The sequence below is a fragment of the Ahaetulla prasina genome, chromosome 3 (genome assembly GCF_028640845.1).
Source record: "Ahaetulla prasina isolate Xishuangbanna chromosome 3, ASM2864084v1, whole genome shotgun sequence".
Classification (NCBI taxonomy): Eukaryota; Metazoa; Chordata; class Lepidosauria; order Squamata; family Colubridae; genus Ahaetulla; species Ahaetulla prasina.
This window is the reverse complement of record NC_080541.1, coordinates 162497302-162518844: the sequence shown is the minus strand read 5'-3', so window position 1 is coordinate 162518844 and position 21543 is coordinate 162497302. Positions and strand designations below refer to the sequence as shown.

The 21543-nt window shown below is 39.5% G+C and overlaps 1 protein-coding gene across 2 annotated transcripts in view; it reads left to right on the top strand.

Annotated features, from left to right (window-relative positions):
• The window catches only part of CACHD1 (cache domain containing 1), a 149282-nt gene extending 127973 nt beyond the window's left edge, over positions 1-21309 (top strand). The window contains exons 20-27 of one of the 2 annotated variants that reach the window (XM_058176943.1): positions 103-263; positions 2803-2889; positions 3063-3179; positions 4510-4661; positions 8957-9118; positions 10347-10424; positions 11949-12050; positions 19667-21309. In XM_058176943.1, coding sequence (XP_058032926.1) covers positions 103-263; positions 2803-2889; positions 3063-3179; positions 4510-4661; positions 8957-9118; positions 10347-10424; positions 11949-12050; positions 19667-19905 — 1098 coding nt within the window. In that variant the 3' untranslated portion in view covers positions 19906-21309. The remainder of the gene's footprint in view (positions 1-102; positions 264-2802; positions 2890-3062; positions 3180-4509; positions 4662-8956; positions 9119-10346; positions 10425-11948; positions 12051-19666) is intronic. The other variant, XM_058176944.1, reaches the window with a different exon arrangement.
• The last annotated feature ends 234 nt before the right edge of the window (positions 21310-21543 follow it).

Here is a 21543-nt window from a genome sequence, read left to right as displayed (position 1 = left end):
GGCTTACAGTCTAGCAGATAACATTTGTCGTAACAAGAAAAATTCACTTCACTGAGAAACATGTTTTCCGCCACATGTCTGATCTGTTTTCCTTCCCCCTAGGGTGATCTGACAAATCTTGTGCACGGCAGCCACTGTTCTAAATACAAGCTGACAAGAATACCTGGAACCAATGCCTTTGTTGGAATAGTAAATGAAACCTGTGACTCACTTGCTTTCTGTGCCTGCAGTATGGTAGACAGGCTCTGTCTGAACTGTCACAGGTAAGAGGACATTTGAAATGAGACATGATTGGATTATACATCGGATTGTGCTTCTTTAAAATGAAGGGATTGCAGGGCCTCTAGATAATGTGCATTTGGTTTTTGCAGTAGCTGAATGAAACAGCATGTGACTCAATAGGCATGTTAAGTCTTATTTACAAAATGCCTAGGCAGGTTGCTTATTTACTATGTAAGGGCACAACTGCATATTCTGTGTGAGGAAGAAGCAAAACCCTAGCTATACCTGGGTCATTTTGACATCCAAACATTTGATTTGTGGGCTCCAGGAGACTCCTGCTTTCTCCCAGAAGCATAGCCGTATTTTTATGTATTTATTTATTAGATTTTTATCCTACCTTTATGATTTTATAAGTAACTCACGGGGATGAACATATCTGATACCGCTTCCTTCTATTTTCCCCACAACAACCACCCTGTGAGGTGAGTTGGGCTGAGAGAGAGTGTGATTGTCCAAAGTCACCCAGCCGGCTTTCATGCCTAAAGCGGGACTAGAATTTATAATCTCCTGCTTTCTAGGCCAGCACCTTCAATCACTAGACCTGTTATATAGTTAACAGACTGGTTTCTGTTTTGTTGCAGATCCCTTAGAAGGCAGGGCTATACTTTCTTTTGAGGAGGCAGGGCAGTCACATACATAACCTCACCTGCTTGTTGGATAACTATTGGCTTGCTAGGCTAGAGCTGCACTTCTGTGGGCCAAGAATGAGCTGTGTGTAGCAGTTCCAGTCTGAAATATAGCCTGTTAGTCAGCACTTGAGCTGTGGCCATTTTGCAGGACTGACGGACTGAATTAGAGATTGCTTGTTAGAGATTGCTGAATTAGAGATTGCTTGTTACCTCAACATAGTCTCTTGACAACAAAGAGTTCGCACCTGCCTCTACCCAGAAATGCTTTCAGTCTGTATATTACAGGTAGTCCTCGACTTATGACCACAATTAAGCCCAAAATTCCTGTTGCTAAGTGAGTTTTGCCCATTTTATTACCTTTCTTGTCTCAGTTGTTAAATGAATCATTGCAGTTGATAAGTTAGTAACCTGGTTGTTAAGTGAATCTGGCTTCCCTATTGATTGGGCTTGTCAGAAGGTCAGAAAAGGTGATTCATGTAATCTTGGGACACAGCAGTGGTCATAAATGTAAACCACTTGCCAAGCATCTGAATTTTGATCACATGACCACGGGGATACTGCAAAGGTCATAACTGAAAAACGGTCATAAATCACTTTTTTCAGTGCTGTTGTAACTTTGAAAGCTCACTAAATGAACTGTTGTAAATCGAGGATTACCTGTATTCCTGAGTAAATAATCTAGTGAATTAGTTCAGTCAATCTGTTTAGGTGACAGGTTAAGCCTGATTTGGGATCACATTTTATGCATTTCCTTCAAGACCATGGAAATGCTTCCTATACTGGGCCGGGTGATCTATACTGTATGGCACTTCCTATCTTTTATTTATTTATTTGTAAAATTTATTGGCTTTCCATTTTATCACCAGCGTAAGATCTTTGGGCTATTCTGGTGGTGAGATTTGGTCATCGTGTATCAAAGATGATACTGCAGAAAGGAAAAAGAATAGAAGAGACAATCTTTATCTTTGTATAATTTTAAAAAGTGAAAAGTCTGATAAAGAAAATAGGCCTGGTGAGAAGAAACAAGATGCAGAGAATTTCTATTTTCTCTTACACTGAAACTCAGGAACATCTATGAAGCTGAATGATGAGAGATTGTAGATAATGCTAAATTAAATTCTGGATTTTGGTGATACTTGCTTGAGGTATTAAACGATGATTTTCCACATTGTTAAAAATGAGGCTACTCATGCCTATTAATTGTAGTAGTTACATGCTACTTCACATGAAATCACCATAGCTGTTGAGGAATTATAGTCAGGGGTGGGCTTTAGATCCTTTATCAATGAGTTCGCTGGCCCATTGCTGGGTGGGCGTGGCTATGGTGGGCCTGCACCACAGCGGGGGGGCGGCGCTGTTTTTCACTTTCCCCAGGCTCTGGAGGTTTCCCTCAAGCGAAAACAGGTTCCCCCGAACTTTGGAGGACCTCCGGTAAGCCCTTTTTTGCCCTCCCAGACCCTCCCAGACCCTCTGTGCGATCCCTGCACTTACCTGGAATGATGAACAGGCTGCGTGGAGGCTCCTGGGAGGGGTGGGGTGGGATGTCTGGGCAGGGGGGGCTAGCCAGGGATGGCATTTGGGGTTCACTGAACCCTGGCGATCCTTGGCTAGAGGATCACCCGAACCGTGCCGAACCCCCAGGAGCCCATCCCTGGTTATAATCCTTATGGCTTTTTTGTGCTGCCATCATTGTGGACGTCGAAAACTTAGTAAAGTGTGGAAAGAACTCTTTATCTATATTGCCAACAAGTGTGCTAGTAATAAGCCTAACAACTTATAAACAACACTGTTGGCCCTATTTGACATTAAAATTATTTTGTACCCCAAGATTCAAGATATACAAGGAATAAGAGATAATAAATATATTTATTGTTTATTTTTTTTCCTGAAGAATGGAACAGAATGAATGTGAATGTCCTTGTGAGTGCCCTTTAGAAGTCAATGAATGTACAGGCAACCTTACCAATGCAGAAAACAGGTAATGCATAGCTCGCAACTTATTAAGAATGTTATGATAATATATATTGTTCAAGGTGTTAGATGGGCAATCCCATTGTTTTAATTATCTGTATTATTCAGATAATAAAGTAACATAACTATTGAGTGAGGTTTTGAAACCTAGTTTTTGTACATTGCTTTCCAAATTTTTAGGAACCCTAGTTGTGAAGTGCATCAGGAACCTCTGACTTTTATTGCTGTGGATTCCAGCCTACAGGATGCTCTTCCTCAGTGTATCAATACACAGTGTAATCAAAGAATGGAGAGTGGGTAAGTTACACTATTTTTTTTCCTTAAAGAAATCAATAAAAAATTTTTTAACTGCCTGAAGAATTAAAATAAAAACTATCATAAAATCAGCTGAATTTGTATTTAACCTAATAAGATATTTCTTATTATTTCTTTATTATTATCATTTATTATTATAAATTATTATCATTTCTGACATCAATACAATTGAACGTGTCCAGAAATATTTTACAAGAAGAGTTCTCCACTCCTCTGATTACAACAAAATACCTTATGCCACCAGACTTGAAATCCTGGGTTTAGAAAATTTAGAACTACGCCGCCTTCGACATGACCTGAGTTTAACTCATAGAATCATCTATTACAATGTCCTTCCTGTCGAAGACTACTTCAGCTTCAATGGCAACAATACACGAGCACACAATAGATTTAAGCTTAATGTTAACCACTCCAATCTTGATTGCAGAAAATATGACTTCAGTAACAGAGTTGTTAATGCTTGGAATACACTATCTGACTCTGTGGTCTCTTCCCAAAATCCCCAAAGCTTCAACCAAAAACTGTCTACTATTGACCTCACCCATTCCTAAGAGGTGTGTAAGAGGCGTGCATAAGAGCACAAGCGTGCCTACCGTTCCTGTCCTATTGTTTCCTTTTGTTATATCCAATTAATATAGTTATTACATACTCATACTTATATATATGCTTATATATTGTATAGTTATTTCATGCTTATGCTTATATATACCGTGTGACAAAATAAATAAATAAATAAAAAATAAAAATACAGCTCCTCCTCTTTGCAGATTCAGATTCTACCCTTTGAAAGTTACAAAACCTTTAAAATGACCTGCATAACAATGAAGAAATTAAATTACAGCAGCTTGCCTGAACCTAGAACCTGAAAAAATTGCTGAATAGTCATTGCTTTGGGCATTCTTAGGCGGACATTATGGAAACGGTTGCTTGAGGCTGCTCATATTTTAATCAGGATAGCACTGGTGTAATAATAGTAACAGAAATTGTCTTGTTCCACTTTGAAGAAAAGGACAGTAAGGAGGATGGAGAAAAATTAATGTCATTTCTGATTAATGGACAAGTAAAATATCAGGTTCACATCTAGCACCAAGCAATCATTATTTTGTTTATAGAACAGCTTAGCTGGTAAAAAGAAAGATTTGCTTTTTCATTGCAAGTGCAAATTTGCACTTCCTCAAAGAGATAGCAAGGTGAGATAGCCTAACCTATCTGTTGGCCTAGCTATAAAAGACTGACTTCACAAATGCGTTTGTCTCAGAGTTATTTAATCTTGTAACAAGTAAATTTTCACAGCTGTTTTTTTATCTTGCAGAGATTGTTTTGGTGTCTTAGACTGTGAGTGGTGCATGGTGGACAGTGATGGAAAGACTCACCTTGATAAATCCTATTGTGCTCTTCAGAAGGAATGCTTTGGGGGTATTGTGGGTGCCAAAAGCCCCTATACGGATGACATGGGATCCATTGGTAAGATCCATTTGGATTTTTTTAATGTATTGAGATCTGGTCTGGATGATCTACATAAAAAAAAAAGCAATTACCGTATATACTCGAGTATAAGCCGAGTTTTTCGGCACGTTTTTTGTGCTGAAAAACGCCCCCTCGGCTTATACTCGAGTCTACCCTTGCAGAGCCGACCCAGGGAGAGGGTTTTTTGCCCTCGGGAACAGCTGGGCCGGCAGGACGAGCCCAAATGCTGCCGGCATGCTTTGCCAGCTCGGCCGGCTCGTTTTGGGGCGGCGGCTGGCCTCCGGCGTTTTCTTCCGCCGCTTTTTGATGGCGGCGGCGGCGGTGGTCAGCGGAGGGGCGGGGCGGGGGGGCGTTCGACATTTTCGCCCCCCTCTCACTCGTCCTCCTCTTGCCCGCGGTGGGGGCGGAGGCGTTGTCACCTCGCCTCCTCTCCAGCCGAAATTGAGTGCGGCGGCAGTGGGGGTGGGTGGGTGGGGAGGCCGCCGTGAAGTGCCGGCTGGGGAGCCCAGGAGCCAATCCCGGCCCCCAGCCGGCACTCACAGCGGCCTCCCCACCCACCCCCACTGCCGCCGCACTCAATTTCGGCCGAGAGGAGGGCGAGGTGACAAACGCCAAGGCGAAGAACTCTCTTTATTTGTTTGTCACTCGCCTCGGAGGCGGAGGCGTTGTCACTCGCCTCCTCTCGAAAGCCGAAATTGAGTGCGGCGGCAGTGGGGGTGGGTGGGAGGCCGCCGTGAAGTGCCGGCTGGGGAGCCCGGGAGCCAATCCCGGCCCCCAGCCGGCACTTCACGCGGCCTCCCCTGCCGCCGCACTCAATTTCGGCCGGAGAGGAGGCGAGGTGACAACGCCTCCACGGGCGAGAGTGACAAACAACAGAGTTCTTCGCTTGGCGTTGTCACTCGCCTCCTCTCCAGCCGAAATTGAGTGCGGCGGCAGTGGGGGTGGGTGGGGAGGCCGCCGTGAAGTGCCGGCTGGGGAGCCCGGGATTGGCTCCTGGCCCCCAGCCGCACTTCACGGCGGCCTCCCCTGCCGCCGCACTCAATTTCGCCGGAGAGGAGGGCGAGGTGACAACGCCTCCGCCCCCACCGCGGGCAAGAGGAGGACGAGTGAGAGGCGAAATGTCGAACGCCCCTCCGCCTCCGCCACCACCGCCGCCATCAAAAGCGGCGGAAGAAAACGCCGGAGGCCAGCCGCCGCCCAAAACGAGCCGGCCGAGCTGGCAAAGCATGCCGGCAGCATTTGGGCTCGCCCTGCCGGCACTTCAATCCCGGCTCCCCAGCCGGCACTTCACGGCGGCCTCCCCACCCACCCACCCCCACTGCCGCCGCACTCAATTTCGGCTTTTCGGAGAGGACGGCGAGTGTGTCAAACGCCAAGGCGAGAAGAACTCTCTTTATTTGTTTGTCACTCGCCTCCTCTTACTGCCTCCTCTCGCCTCGGAGGGGCGGAGGGGCGTTGTCACGAATACATCCCAATAAAATGCAAAGGTTTCAAAGCATGTTTTGGAAAAGCAGCGAGGATGGGGAGAATGCTGCCTTGAATGTGAAAGAAACGTGGAAAACTCCAACTACAGTATAAAAAAAACATTTGCACTCAGTACTTTTTATTTTATTTTATTTTTGCCAAGTTTTCCTAGGGTTTTTTCCCCTATGGAAATTGGGGAGGTGGGGAGAAAGAGGTGAAAAGAAAAGCCTCTTGGAAAGCGGAGAAATACGGCAAGAACAAACAATTTCTCCCCGAGAGGGGGCAGGAGGAGGAGGAGGAGGAGAGATGGGGCATTGCAAGCTAGGGTGGGAAGAAGGAGGAGGAAGAAGAAGGGAGGCAAAAGAAACCGACCCTCACGCAGATCAGCAAATTAGCTTTCCTTCTCCAAACCAATTTTTTTAAAAAAACAAAAACCCGTTCTACCCAGAGCAAATGGCAAATAAGCAGCCTGCTTTGAGTCTGATTATTGTTTCATGTGGTTGCCCTCTCTGATCTCCTTGTACATGACAAGGCACCTCTAACCCAGCGCTTTGTGTTTGTTATTGGTAATTCTCCTCTCCTTCTTCCATTGGAGTCCTCTCCTTCCTTTCCGAACGGGCGGGCGATTTACCTTCTCTGCCTCTTTTATTTTCCGGGAGGTGGAGGTGTATTCCTAAGGATGCCTTCAGTGCTGGGGAAGGAGCCGATCCATGGAGGGGAGGGGGGCGACGCTGCCGAGAAGCCGCTGCTTACAGAGAGCGAAAGAGCCAGGGAGACCTTGGCATAGGTGGGCGGCTGGTGTAAGGCAGGGCAGAACCTTCGACCCGCAAGGATCCCGGGAGGTGGGGGACGAAAGAGAGGCAGAGAAGGGAGAGAGGGAAGGAAAAGAAAAGAAAAGGGGGAGTGAAAATAAGAGCAGTCCGAGCAATAAATAAATATTGCTGGGCTGCTTTCCAAAAATCCTCAGCACGGAACTAAAAGTTGCAAGTGTTTTGTGAGTTCAAACAGTCCCTTCCAGACTAACACGTTTCATTAAAAGATACAAAGTTTGGTAAACTGAAGCTCGCTCTGTCCAATGCAAAAAAATCATCATCATCATATAATAATAATAATAATAATGATAATAATAATAATAATAATAATGATGATGATAATGATAATAATGATAATGATAATGATAATAATAATAATAATAATGATGATGATGATAATGATAATAATGATAATGATAATAATAATAATAATAATAATAATAATAATAATGATGATGATAATAATGATAATAATGATAATGATAATAATAATAATGATGATGATGATGATGATGATAATGATAATGATAATGATAATAATAATAATAATAATAATAATAATAATAATAATAATAATAATAATAATAATAATAATATTCAGCCGTGCTTCGCTTTGATGGCAGCCTGACGTAAAATGGGGGGCAGGGGGATACATACACGGTTAGGGAAAAATAACAAAACAATGTTTTGGGCTCAATTGCAGTCTTAAATTGAGGACTACCGGTACTTGCAATTTGAACCTTATTGGACACTTCATTCCTGGAGGGTTTTTAAAGAACAGACTGGACAATCCTTTGTCTGAAACAGTATAGGATCTCTTGCTTGAGGAGTGGGGACTGGACTAGAAGATCACTGTTAGTTTGGGATATGTTCAGAGCCCACACATCTGATGACATAAAAAAATTGGCAAAGTCATCTCAAGTCACTTTGGCCGTTATTCCAGGTGGGCTTACATCTGTATTGCAGCCCCTAGATGTCAGTTTAAATAAACCTTTCAAGGACCATGTGCGAAGGATGTGGCATGAATGGATGACATCTGGTCAAGCTCGTCTGACAAAAGTTGGAAATCTGAGAAAGCCAGACATAGAACTAATAGCACAGTGGGTTCGTGATGCATGGGAAGATATTCCAGAGGACATGGTGCAACGTGCCTTCAAGAAATGTGGCATTAGTAATGCTATGGATGGCAGTGAAGACAGCGCATTGTATGAGAGTGACAGCAGTGATGATGACGACTGTGAACTCAGTGATGACGACAACGTATATGCGGATAACATCACAGAAGCTGAAGTAGCTGAAGCTCTGTTTGGACAAACAGATGATGAGGAGGAGAACTCCAGTTTTGAGGGATTTTAGCTCTCGTTAGCTTGGTTGCTGTTACTTTTAAAGATACTGTATTTTTGATACCATATTCTTTTTGGGGACCCCCTTTTGCACTTTTATTGTTTTTCGTTCAAATAAATATTCATGTTATTTTACTTGGCTCTATCTTTATTTTTTACATTGACCAGTAGCTGCCTCATTTCCCACCCTCGGCTTATACTCGAGTCAATAGTTTTTCCCAGTTTTTGTGGTAAAATTAGGTACCTCGGCTTATATTCGGATCGGCTTATACTCGAGTATATACGGTATATATTTTTTTGAGAATCACGCAGGGTGAAACTGTGATTCTTTTTAGCATAACAGAATTTTGGCTGGGGAAGCAGAATATATTGGACTAATCCTGTATAACAGATGCCTTCTAATCCATGCAGTCTGTAAAATGAAATGCCATTGTAGTGTATCAATTAGGATAGGAATTTACAATTTTTAATATATTCTTACATGGAGCAATGGAATGGTCACATGGCTTGTTTTGAAAACTGGCATGATTTCCTTTCCAGAGTGTCTTTGTCACCTGTTAGACTTCAGGCAGCATCCATAATCTAGCAATTATCTAGATTATTTTACAGGATTTGAACTTCCACAGGAGATTTTCACATTATTTTCATTTTTTTTCTCCCTCTGAAATGAAAGGAGATGAAGTGATAACTTTGAATATGATAAAAAGCGCTCCAGTTGGTCCCGTAGCAGGAGGTATTATGGGATGCATAATGGTGTTGGTTCTCGCAGTCTACGCCTATCGTCATCAGATCCATCGCCGAAGTCATCAGCATATGTCTCCACTTGCAGCCCAAGGTAAGCTGAACAAATCTTTGTTATGGAATAGAATTGCAAGTGTTTTCTGGTCCTGACTCTTTTGATTTTGTGCAAACCTTCTGATAATCTCAAATTGAATTATAAGCATATGTCCTACAGAATATATTTTGTTCACATTGCTCTGATAATATAGAATAGGCACTACTGACCTCTGCTGGATAGAGAAGTTAAAATTGCACTGGTTTTATTAAGCCTCTCCTGGAATCTTGTAAATATTTATTCCTTCAACTGATTCTAGAGCATGTTAGATATGCAATTAGCTTTCTAGGATAGATGTGCACGCCTTATGGATCCTTTATCGACACATTTAGTAGTTTTTAGGAAGTTCTAAATCCATGTTTTTGCTGCAGTTGTACAAAAGACAAAATGACATTTTCTAGGTACATCCTTTTATATAAACACATTATATAGTCTCACTGTTTAGCATTTTGCCTTCTTAATAATAAAATTCAAAAGAGAGCATGTTACCTGCTGATTATAATTCTAACCATTTTCTAGCATTTATCTATGTAATTCCATGAAAAGATCAACTGACATTGTATAAATAATTGGGAAAACAGGAATTATGAAAGTATTGCCATTAGTGCAAGGACGATGTTTAATTGTGATCATCACTTTCCAACATTTCTAAAAGAGCTATTATTTCCCATAAAAGAGAATATGTTACTCAGGGTTGAATTGAAAAGTCCTTAGTACCCTCTGAGATTGGTTATTGTACTGGTTGTGCACTGGTTGTTGTGTTTGATTGTGCACTGATAATGTTATCTAATTGGGTAATAAAAGGTCTGCAAGTAAACAGCCAAATTCAGAGAATATCAAGGATTCTGAGGCTATTTTTATTTATTTATTTACTTACTTACTTACTTCTTTATTAAATTTATATGCCGCCTATCTCACTCTTAAAGTGACTCAGGGTGGCTAATATTTTACAGAATTATATGAATATTTCAGAGTCATATATATATATGTATATGTTATACTTAAATGGTACATACATATAGCTGGCTTAAAAGAGAAGAGAGAGGTAAGGAAGCCAACAATTTTATGCCATAACCTCAACCATAATTGCTATATGATTTCCAGGCCTCTGCTACTTTGTCCTTCAAGAAGGGGCAACCCAGGCCATTTTCAAAGCATTGCACTCTTACAGGCTAATGCAACTTCTCTCTCTTAATAGTTGCATTTTTCTGTTTGTAACGGTGTGCAGAAATGTCAGTCCGCATGTCCAACCTGGAGAATGAGAGAGATGAAAGGGATGAGGACAGTCATGAAGACAGAGGAATCAGTGAGTATTTAGCAATCCCATTCTGGCTGGGCAGGAAAACATGGGGAGAGGCTGCATGCGAGTTTTTCCCTGCAGTTTCCTTCTATAGACGTGTAACATTATTCATCTCTGTAATCATTTCAAGAGGGCAAAGTGCTTTACAGTTTTGGCCCTGTCAGTTCTGAAGAGAGGCTGTATATTGTTGCCTTCCCATTAAGATCCACCCACCCACCACTTGATAAAATAAATAACTGGTTTGAAAACTGTAGGGAAATGTAGCAATCAAACACAAAGTTATTATTCTATAGATCCGTGATGGCGAAGTTATGGTAAGCATGCCAGAGGTGGCACGCAGAGCCCTCCCCGCTGGCACGCGCACCGTTGCCCCAAGTCAGACCTCAATGGCATTTCTTTCATGAGCTTCTGTTTCCCTGTAAATGACAAAACAGAAGCTCACGAAAGAAAAAGATCTTATCTCTTGCTGCACTGCTGGTGTTAGGATGCCCCACTTCCCACTGGCCAGCTGATCTTCAGATCTCTGCTGCACATGCATTCATGTCCACCTATGTCCGTGCATCCATGCATGTCTGTGAATGTGCACATGTCCTTACATGCGAGCATTTATTTATTTATTTCTATTTTTATACCGCCCTTCTCCCGGAGGACTCAGGGCGGTGTACAGCCAAGTAAAAATTCAATATATAAACATTAAAAAGCATGTCTGTACATGCGCGCGCACCTTTCAGTTTGGACATGCCCACACACACAGTTTGGGCACTCGGTGTCTAAAGGGTTCACCATCACTGCTATAGATGTTCCTGCGTTTTCCTTACCAGGTTTTAACTACCGCTAATATTTCCTGCCGATTTGCAAAAAAATATTGCATTTTAAGATACCTTAAAGAGGTATTTAAGGTATATTAAAGATATACCTTAAATACCTTAGGTGTATTTTGTTACCCAATTGACTCTAAGTAATTTACAATGCAGGGACATGATGGTCCAGTGGCTAAGACACCGAGCTTGTCGATCAGAAAGGTCGGCAGCTCAGCGGTTCGAATCCCTAGTGCCGCGTAATGGGGTGAGCTCCCATTACTTGTCCCAGCTTCTGCCAACCTAGCAGTTTGAAAGCACGTAAAAAATACAAGTAGAAAAAATAGGGACCACCTTTGGTGGGAAGGTAACAGCGTTCCGTGCGCCTTTGGTGTTTAGTCCTGCCAGCCACATGATCATGGAGATGTCTTCGGACAGTGCTGGCTCTTCGCCTTTGAAACGGAGATGAGCACCACCCCTAGAGTTGGGAACCACTAGCAGATATATGCGAGGGGAACCTTTACCTTTACCTAATCTATAATGCTGTCTGGGAATCAAAATAGTTACTGTTCTTTCATACTGCTTTAGAAGCTTGATCAGTTTTGGAATTTGACAACAATGTAATAAAAAGCTGTTTTATAATGTGTTTGAAGTGATCTGCTTGATGAGTACGTGAAGTTATCTTTTGTTTCCTCTCTCTCTCTTTTTTTGTTCTTGTTTTTGTTCACCATAGTCAGTAACACTCGGTTTATAGCAGCAGTTATTGAGCGACACGCCCATAGTCCTGAACGCAGACGCCGTTATTGGGGACGATCAGGGACAGAAAGTGATCATGGTAAGATCATAGAGGCCGTTCATCTTACTTGTGCTTACAATTTAACATATTTTCTAAGCAAATAATCCCAGCACTGTTCTTCATTTAAAACAAATTAGATTACTTTCCATTCCAGGGCGAGGCCCTTGCCAACTTTGAAGCTATTTTCGTTTCATTCCTCCACTTAGCATCTTAATCACTGATATATCAACACTGATATATGAATATGCACCCTTTTGTAAAAGCAAAGTTTTTACAAAAATTAGATCCTCCTATTTTCCCCGTAGGGTAATTTGAAATGTATTTTGATGCTTGTCCCATTAACTTTGTTCTATTTGATAAAGAATAACACTATTTCTTTTTTTTTTTTTAATCAAACAGTGTTTACTTTTAAGCCCATAGATACCAAGAGTTTATTTTTTGTTGCTAGGTTAAATCAAGCCTGGGTTAAATTTTAAAAGGTTGAATGCCTTCTTGGCTTACTGGTATGCATTATGATTCATAAGAAGATTTGTGACAGACAGAATTACTGCAAACACAGTTCTCCTTTAGTTCACATAGAAATAAAATGATTAAGGAAGTAGGATTTGGGCTTTTGCAACATTTCTTCCTAAATTAAAAAGTAATGTACAGTGCAGGCTGGGAATGACTGTTTTACCACATAATTGACCAATCACCAATCAGACTGGACAGTTATTGCTAAATCTTCCATCCTGGATCAAGTTGATGAGTCCACTAAGAGGATTAATGTGAGGTTGGCATATTTTTTTTTTGCCAGGGCTGTCAGCTGTATCTTCGTATCACTTTCACTATAAATACAGTATGATACACTAAATGCACAGCCAGGACAGAATGAGAACTTTGTATTTGATTTCCTGGAGTCCTTGAATGTTTCTAGATGTTCACTCAATATGTGGCAGTGATCTCTGACTGAAACTTGCCGGCCCTTATATCTTTCATAGGACTGTGATATTTCTAGTTAATATAAACACAACATTAGAAAGGCAGAATGTAGAAAATCTTTTTTTAAGTATCCAGTGACAAGCTTTATAATTTAAAGAGAAAAATGGCAGCTCTACCCTAGCCGGACTCAAATGCCTTCATCCATTTTTCAGATACAGAATTTTGTTCAATAGAACCAATAAAAATAAAAACAAACATGGACATGCTATGTTATGCTTCTGTGGCAACATGGAATGAAAAGTATCATGCTTTAGGCCATAAGAGTACAGGTAGTCTTTGACTTACGACTGCAATTGAACCCAAGGTATTTGTTAAGTGAGTTTTGTCTCATTTAGTGATATTTCTTGCCGCGGTTGTTAAGTGAATCACTACAGTTGTTAATTTAGTGTCACAGTTGTTAAGTGAATCTGGCCTTCCCCATTGACTTTGCTTGTCAGAAGTTTGCAACAGGTGATCACATGACCCCGGTACACTGCAACTGTCATAAATATGAGTCCATTGCCAAAGATCTGAATTTTGATCAGATGACCATGTGGGTGCTGCAAGAAAAATGGTTATAAATCACAATTTTCAGTGTCAATATAACTTTGGTCACTAAATAAACTGTTCTAAGGTGAGGACTACCTGTATATCAAAAAAACTAAATCACATAAATATTGGCAGTTGGTTCCTAATAACCAAGAGGTCAAACCTTGGTTAGTTGGTTTATTTCCAACAAACGCTTTTCACTGGAAGCTTAGACAATAATATTTCCTTGACAAATTTTCTTGTACATTACATATGATTGTAACATTATTATCTGAAATAGCCTAATGCATTGAGTAATTTCCTTTCCTCAGTATTTCTCTCCAAGTAACATAGAGAAGCAGAGAGTTTAAACAATAGCCAGAGATTTGGACTGTGCTAACATTGGAATGTCTCTTTGAATGTCTCTTAGGGCTGTTGGCATTGTGATTATTTTTCTTTTGCTTACTTCCTTTTATTCGCAGAGGATTGGAGGTTGTGGTTGAGTCATTTTAAAAAGGTTAAAATGTTCATTAACTGCTGTTACTAGAATTACAGTCCTTCTTCCTGCTTTGCCATAATTACCTTACATTTAAAAACATAATATGTGTCAAATTGTTTCAAAAATTTTGTTGAATTGATTTTATGTATAATGAAACTTGTTTCGCTATCACGCTTTTTTAAAAAAAACCTGTCAGCATTTGAGAGAAATCAAACTCTATTTAATCTAGAGGCAACAACTGCAAAGAGTTTTGTTGAATAAAAGTAAATATAGCTGTTAATGTCAATTCACAGGACTAAGTTTTTTTAACTGGGTAACTTGAAGATATATAGACTTCAGAATTCTCCAGCCAATATGTTGTCAATTGCCAGGGGTGGGTTCTACTTACCTTTACTACTGGTTTGCAACGGGAGCGCTCATGCAGAAGCTTCTGTGCATGTGCAGATCACCCATGATGACGTGGTGGGTGGCAGTTCTATAGACCGGACCGAACCGGGGCAATCCACCATTGTCAATTGCATATATTTAATATAAGACTCTGTGTTTCCATACTTACAAATTTGCTGCACTTATGCAATTCATCTAATTGCACATGTCCAATTGAATTTTGTAAACTTCTAAATTAGCATTTTTTACATTTTGTCAAAGTGTATTTTTTTTTTTATTTTGAAAATCTATTTACTCTATTTCTTAATTTTACTAAGTAAACAAAATCATTTATTTACTTATGTTTCACATTTCTAAACCACCTTTCTCCTTCAAAGGGTAAAAAAACAGTCATAAACTACCCATGAGCCTTTGGGTTATCGGTTCAGAGATCATTTTTTACCTAAACAGATAAACAGAATGACCAGGGGAGGGCAAAAAAATAGTGGGAATGGGAGCATCTTCTGACTTCCTGTCAGCTTTGCCGATTGACTTGGTTTGTAGAAAGCTAGCAGGGAGCGTCAGGAATCATGATCATCTGACTGTGGCTGACTACATCAATGCTGCAGCGCCCACAATCATGCGAATGCAATTATTGTGGAGAGCCTTGAAATTTCAATTAGACAGGATCCAAGATTTTGTATATATTATTTACGTTAGCAGATAGCAGATTTGGGGTAACTTGATTCAAAGATTTCTGTGCTATAATGCACCTTTTGGACTAATTGAGGTTTATATATAGGAGAGTCGTAATAGCACATAAATTTGTATGGTACAATTCAGCATTCTGAATTTTACACATTTGGGGCATTTATTTTTTGCACTCTTTGCAGGGGTAGCTGAAAACCTCACAAAGTAGAGGTTCAATTGGCTGAAATGCACTTTAGAATTCTGGATTTTAATGGTGCTGTTTCCAGTCAATGTTACCAATAACTAAAGCAGATTAAGGCTTTACAACATCAACTAAGATGAAAGGAAGCTCAAATAAGTTCCCCTAGGGGAGTTTAAATTACTATTTATTTTGGTTTTGTTTTCTCCTTTATAACATCACTGTCTCAATTACAATATTGAACAAATAGTTCAGCAGATGCAGAACAATTTCTCTTATCAAAGAGAAACTGTGTTCATGATATTGATTCAGACTTATATATGATAAAGTATGCTCCAAAGTGGCTTCTTTTTCATAGATTGCTAAGTGCAAAGTTCAGCAAAGAAGCCAGATTTGGTTGTTAATACGATACTAAATTGACAAGGACCATTGCTTTCTCTATTTCTGATGATTTTGCTTGTTGCAAGTCAACCATCTCTCTGATTTAGAGCAGCCCATCCTGTACAACTATGTTAAAACTACAGAGTGGTATAGGAAAAGAGGAAAATCCCACTGATTAACAATAATATCTTTACAAAGGAAATAAATGTCTATGTTAAGAAACTACTGTACCAACTCAATAATATCTGTTGAGCAGTTCTTAACTATGACAAATAAAATAAAAGTAACCATGTAAATATGGTCTGTATCAGTAGTATCCAATTGTCAAGCTATATTTAGTGGGACCATAAATCTATTTATTTATTTGTATCCCACCTTTATTATTTTTAAAAATTACTCAAGGCAGTGAACATATCCAATACACCATCCTTCTCCTATTTTCCCAACAACAACAACAACAACCCTGTGTGGTGGTTGGACTGAGAGAGTCATCCAGCTGCAACAACCCTGTGTGGTGGTTGGACTGAGAGAGTCATCCAGCTGGCTTTCATGGCTAAAACAGGACTTAAATTCATGGCCTAACTTGGTGCCTTAACTACTAAATAGACCATTCCCTCTCTGGCCATGTTATCATCATACTGGGTATATTAGTTTTGTAACCATTTCCAGGGATTTTGGAGCTTTTCTGGAAGTCAGGTCCAGTTCTCAGGATTAATTTAGCAATCCAGAGTTGCTTTCAATAATGAAATGGTTGGCATAAGAATTTCATAAACAAATAAATTACTTTTGAGTGCAAACAGAATGACATATACAAAACATTCTGGAATTTTCCATTCTAAGAAGAGTAAGTGCACATATCTACAAGACAATAAGAATTTATTAATTATTGATATAGTACTTGTGGCTTACAGCCAACTTTTCCTCTCTTCCAATTCCCCCATGGCTCTGATAGGCAATCAATCCTTCAAGGTAGCCCAGAGAAGAAACCAAAACAATAAGTATTAATATTAGTTTTACTGAAAGGCCTACACTAAGGATTTTGTAAGTCTGAAAACACTTCCCCTCCCTTGCCTATCTTTATTTTCAAGAGAACTAGAGAAGGCCACTTCTGAGACATTTCCCCCATTTCCATTCTTCCTTTGGATTCCCTTGTTTTGTTGTTTTGTTTTGTTTTGTTATCAGGATTGATTAGTCTAGGGTGCAGCTCCTTCTCAGGTCTCCCAAGGTTATTCTCACCATCCATTATAGAGACATCGGTGCTGTTCCATTTAATATGGGAAAGTTTATCACGATGGAAAACGACTTCTATTTTTCTTACTGGAAGTTGATAATGCATTTTTTTTCTATTCAGAAAAAGTCATTTGTTCATTGCTGGCTTTCCCAAGATCAGGGATCCCCAAACGTGGCAGTTTTAAGACTTGTGGATTTCAGCTCCCAGAAATCTCCAGCCAGCTATGCTGAAGTCCACAAGTCTTAAAGCTGCCAAGTTTGAAGACCTCTGCCCAAGATGGTCAGGCCAACTAATCATTTGCTACTTTGTCATTGTTCTCCTCAGTATATGAACTTCTAAGCCTAATGACATGTCTTATTTACTGTGGCATAATTTTCAAAGGAATTTTCTTATATGATAGCTTATCTTTCACCAGGCATCTGGTGAAAGTAGGTTATGTTTTGTTTGCTTATTTCTTAGTTTTAAACCTATCTTTGATTCAGAAGCTGTCGCTTCTGTTTTTTTCTTGCAACAATAAGGTTTGGGCTGAGAGCAACCAGTCACCAATTGAGCTCCCATATCTGAAGATAGATTAAAACTTGGTGCATGAAAGAAAGAAAAAGTCCAAACTATAATAATAATTGTGGGCAAGCCAGTTTTGTGCATTTTTCCTTAAAAGTGAATTTTACTAAACAACTAAACACTAGACTTTATTTACTTTAAATTGACTATGCATAGCTTTTACAATAGAAACTTATTGTATAGACTTTTAGTATATGCAATAATTTTAGTATTGCATTGCTTAAAAATTCTTGTTGCACTGTTTAAAAATATGTTTATCTGGACTGTGTTGAGTTTAAAATTCTTTCTGCCTTTTAAGACTTGGCAATTATATATGTAAAAAAAAAATTCATGGTATGATGCATGCTATAATGTGTTGGTTATTATATTTGTAAATTCATTAATTTAAAACTAAAAAAATCTGACTAAAGCTATTGAAAAATCTACATTGGTAAGAGGAAATAAATACACTCTCATACCCTTTAGTTTTCAAAAAAAAAAAAAAGCCCCTAACAGTTTGAGTATACTTGATAGAATATTAAAACAGGAATTTATTTATGTTTAAGAGTTGTTTTGAATAAAGTAAATCCTAAGTTTTTTGACCTAATGGGAGGATGCAGTGTCCATAGACTCAAATGCCTCTTAAATAGCAAATACAGGTATTCCTTGACTTACAACTACAATTGGGACTGGAATCTTGGTCGTTGCTAAACAAGGAATCACATGAGTGCTTCGTTCAACTACCACAATCCTGGCACTCCCAATTGTGGCGGTTAAGCAATCTTGCACATCATTAAGCATATGGACTCCCAGGTAAAGTGCACAAGATGCCTTGTGGTATAGGGAAATATCCTAGGAAACACTGCTCAGGAACTGAAAATCCTCCACGCCAAAATACAAGCAGGATTTTCAGTCCATGAGTGGCTAAAAACTAGTTGCAAGAGGCATTTGTGCAAGGCCTGCACCAGGTGCCTCAAAACACCTGAGGTATCCCACATTCCTTTCCTGCATTATTTTTTTTTTAATTTACATTTATATCCCGCCCTTCTCCGAAGACTCAGGGCGGCTTACAGTGTGTAAGGCAATAGTCTCATTCTATTTACAAAGTCAACTTATTGCCCCCCCAACAATCTGGGTCCTCATTTTACCTACCTTATAAAGGATGGAAGGCTGAGTCAACCTTGGGCCTGGTGGGATTAGAACCTGCAGTAATTGCAGGCAGCTGTGTTTTAATAACAGGCTATATTACAGCCTGAGCCACCACGGCCCATTTGTGCTCTCTGCTTGTATTTCAGTTCCTTCTCGTCTCGGGATGGTTGAAAGAGCTGTCTGCCAAAGGAGTTCAGCTCCCCTCCATGTGTAGGAGGAAACTGTTCTGACAGTTACTTAGCAGAAAGAAGAAACAACACACTGAACAGAAACTCCTCAGGTGGAGTTCATGAATGGAGCTCATATCTTTAGGCAAATTCCCGCTGGAGAAATTCAGTTCCCCTCCATGCGTGGAAGAGAACAGGTTTACAAATAACAAACCTAAAATGGTGGACCAATTCTGTTCACTGTGTGTTAGTCCACCAAATTGACATTGAGGAGTTTGAGGAGGTTGCTCAAATATTACCTACATCTTGTTGCAGTAAATGAAGCTATAGATAATTTATATAATTATAAAGGAAATTATTTGAAACCGTTATGTATCTAATAAAAATCACAAAATATTAAACGGTGTAGACAACTATTTGGTATGTTTTATGTATTGTTTCAACATATACAAGCTTTACTGAATATATATCTAGTTTGTTTATTTATTAGATTTTTATTCTGCCTTTTATCACCTAAGGCAACTCAAGGCAATGAACAAACCTTTTTCCTCCTATTTTCCCCACAACAACAACCCTGCGGGGTGGGTTGGTCTGAGAGAGAATGACTGGTCACCCAGCTAACTTTTCAAAACTTAATGAATTACATTAGTCAAATTATCGCAGGCAGAAGAATTAAATAATAAATATGCAACAGCATTCTTTCTATAATGCTCTGAGATTTTTTATGTACAAAATCAGAAGCCTCAAAAAAAAAAATACAAAGGAAAGGAAATCGAACTCTTGTTTTAAATATAACTTAACATTCCTGCAACAGTTAGCATTGTGAGGTGATGATTTTTCCTTCCTGAAGTGTGTTAGATGATGAACATGAATGATCGTTTCTAACTATTGTGAACATTATTGTTCAAACTCATCCCTCTTGGTTCGTGTGGCTTTGTTTTTCAGGCTACAGTACTATGAGTCCTCAGGAAGACAGCGAAAACCCTCCCTGCAATAATGACCCATTATCAGCTGGCGTAGATGTGGGAAATCATGATGAAGATTTAGACCTGGAGACTCCCCCTCAGACTGCTGCCCTTTTGAGTCACAAATTCCACCACTACAGGTTGCACCATCCCGCCCCCCATCATAGTCATCACTTACAGGCTGCAGTGACGGTACACACGGTAGATGCAGAGTGCTAATGACCTTGAACTCGGGGGAAGAATTGCATCTCATGACACAGGCAGCAGGAGCCCAACTCATGTCCATCCTTGGTGCCAGGCATTGGTTTTGGTGACTATCACAAGACTCATTTCAGACGCAGACGTTCTCTTTCTATAACATAAAGCTGGCCCAGGAATGGAGAAGTTAAGGTGATGAATGAACCTGCCATAACACTCGGTAAAATGGAATAGTAGGAATATTTGATCTCCAAGCACAAGAAGAAAGATTTACACAATAAAATGAGCGTTTTGAACTCTTGTTAATCTGAGCCAAGAAAAGAGTTAGCTTGGATGAAGGCGAAGAAGCTTTTGCTTTCCTTAATGGGAAGAACAGAAATTGCAGCCAGAGACAAAGAAGGTGCTGGATCTAAAAATAGCCATTGCCACAAGGTTTTCATTTGTGTGGGCTCCTTTTTTTTTTAAAAAAAAAGTTCATTGCTCTTACAAATTATTGTATAGGCTCTAGGACAATGCATCTGGAGATTTTTAAATAAAGGATTATTTTTGTACTATTTATTGAACTCAAAACACTCATGAACTCTGAGAGAAAGGAAAGAGAGGGAATAAAGGCATCACAGACTTTTCCGTGAATACAGCCTAAAGTTTTATTTGTGTTGGTGACGCTGTGGTTCTTAAGAGACTTGATATTCAACCCCCCCTTCTGCACCATGCTATAAAGGGAAAATGAAGAAATTGTGTGCTGATTTGTTTACATAATTAAAGATTCGTTTCCATGGTCATTTTGTACACTATAAACATGGCTTGTTGTGTTTATATATGTAATATCACCCTTCTCCACAATTTATATATATCACTAAAATTGTGTAGAAATGTGATACCAAGTCTAAGCCTCCTATGAGCATTGAAGAATCCTATTCTTCTCTTGTTCTCCCATCTTACTAATCTTCCAACTTGGGGGCAAAATTCCATTTAATATAGTAACAAAGCGCTCAGTGGCATTCATGATTGACAAATTGAAAATGCTGATTGTTTCCATTTTACACAATGGAAAATGTTCAGACTGTAATGATAAAAACTCTGCCATTTATCTGGCGTTTAACACTGTTTTAGTTCTTCATTGGAGATTCATAACATCTGACTTGATGACACATGGACCATATAATTTTAAGCTAGTTTTAATTTGCCGTGTTTTGTTTTAAAGTGACTAAAATATTATGGGCACATCTTTGCACTGTGCATATGATAAACATTCATCTATATGTAGTTTTTAAAAAGGTATCTGAATATTGCTTTAATAATAGGGTACTTAATAGTTATGTAAACGGTTTTTAACAGTATGGTAAAGTATGTGTGTGCTATCATGATGCCCTTTATACTATGTATAAAATCACAATTTCTAGTGGAATAAAATTATGTAAAGTATGGATTTATGAATTGCTTTTGACAGGTCCAAATGTAATTTGGCATAAAAATGTTTTATATTAACTTGGAACTTAGTTATACAAATTTCTTCCGCATTAGATAATCTCTCCCAGATGCTATCTTCATTTCTAAATATTCAAGATCACAGATACTTTGAGAATAGCAGTGAGGAGCTGTGTGTGAATTCCATGGTCTTTTGATATAAATGAAGAGATAATGTGTACTCACTGTAGG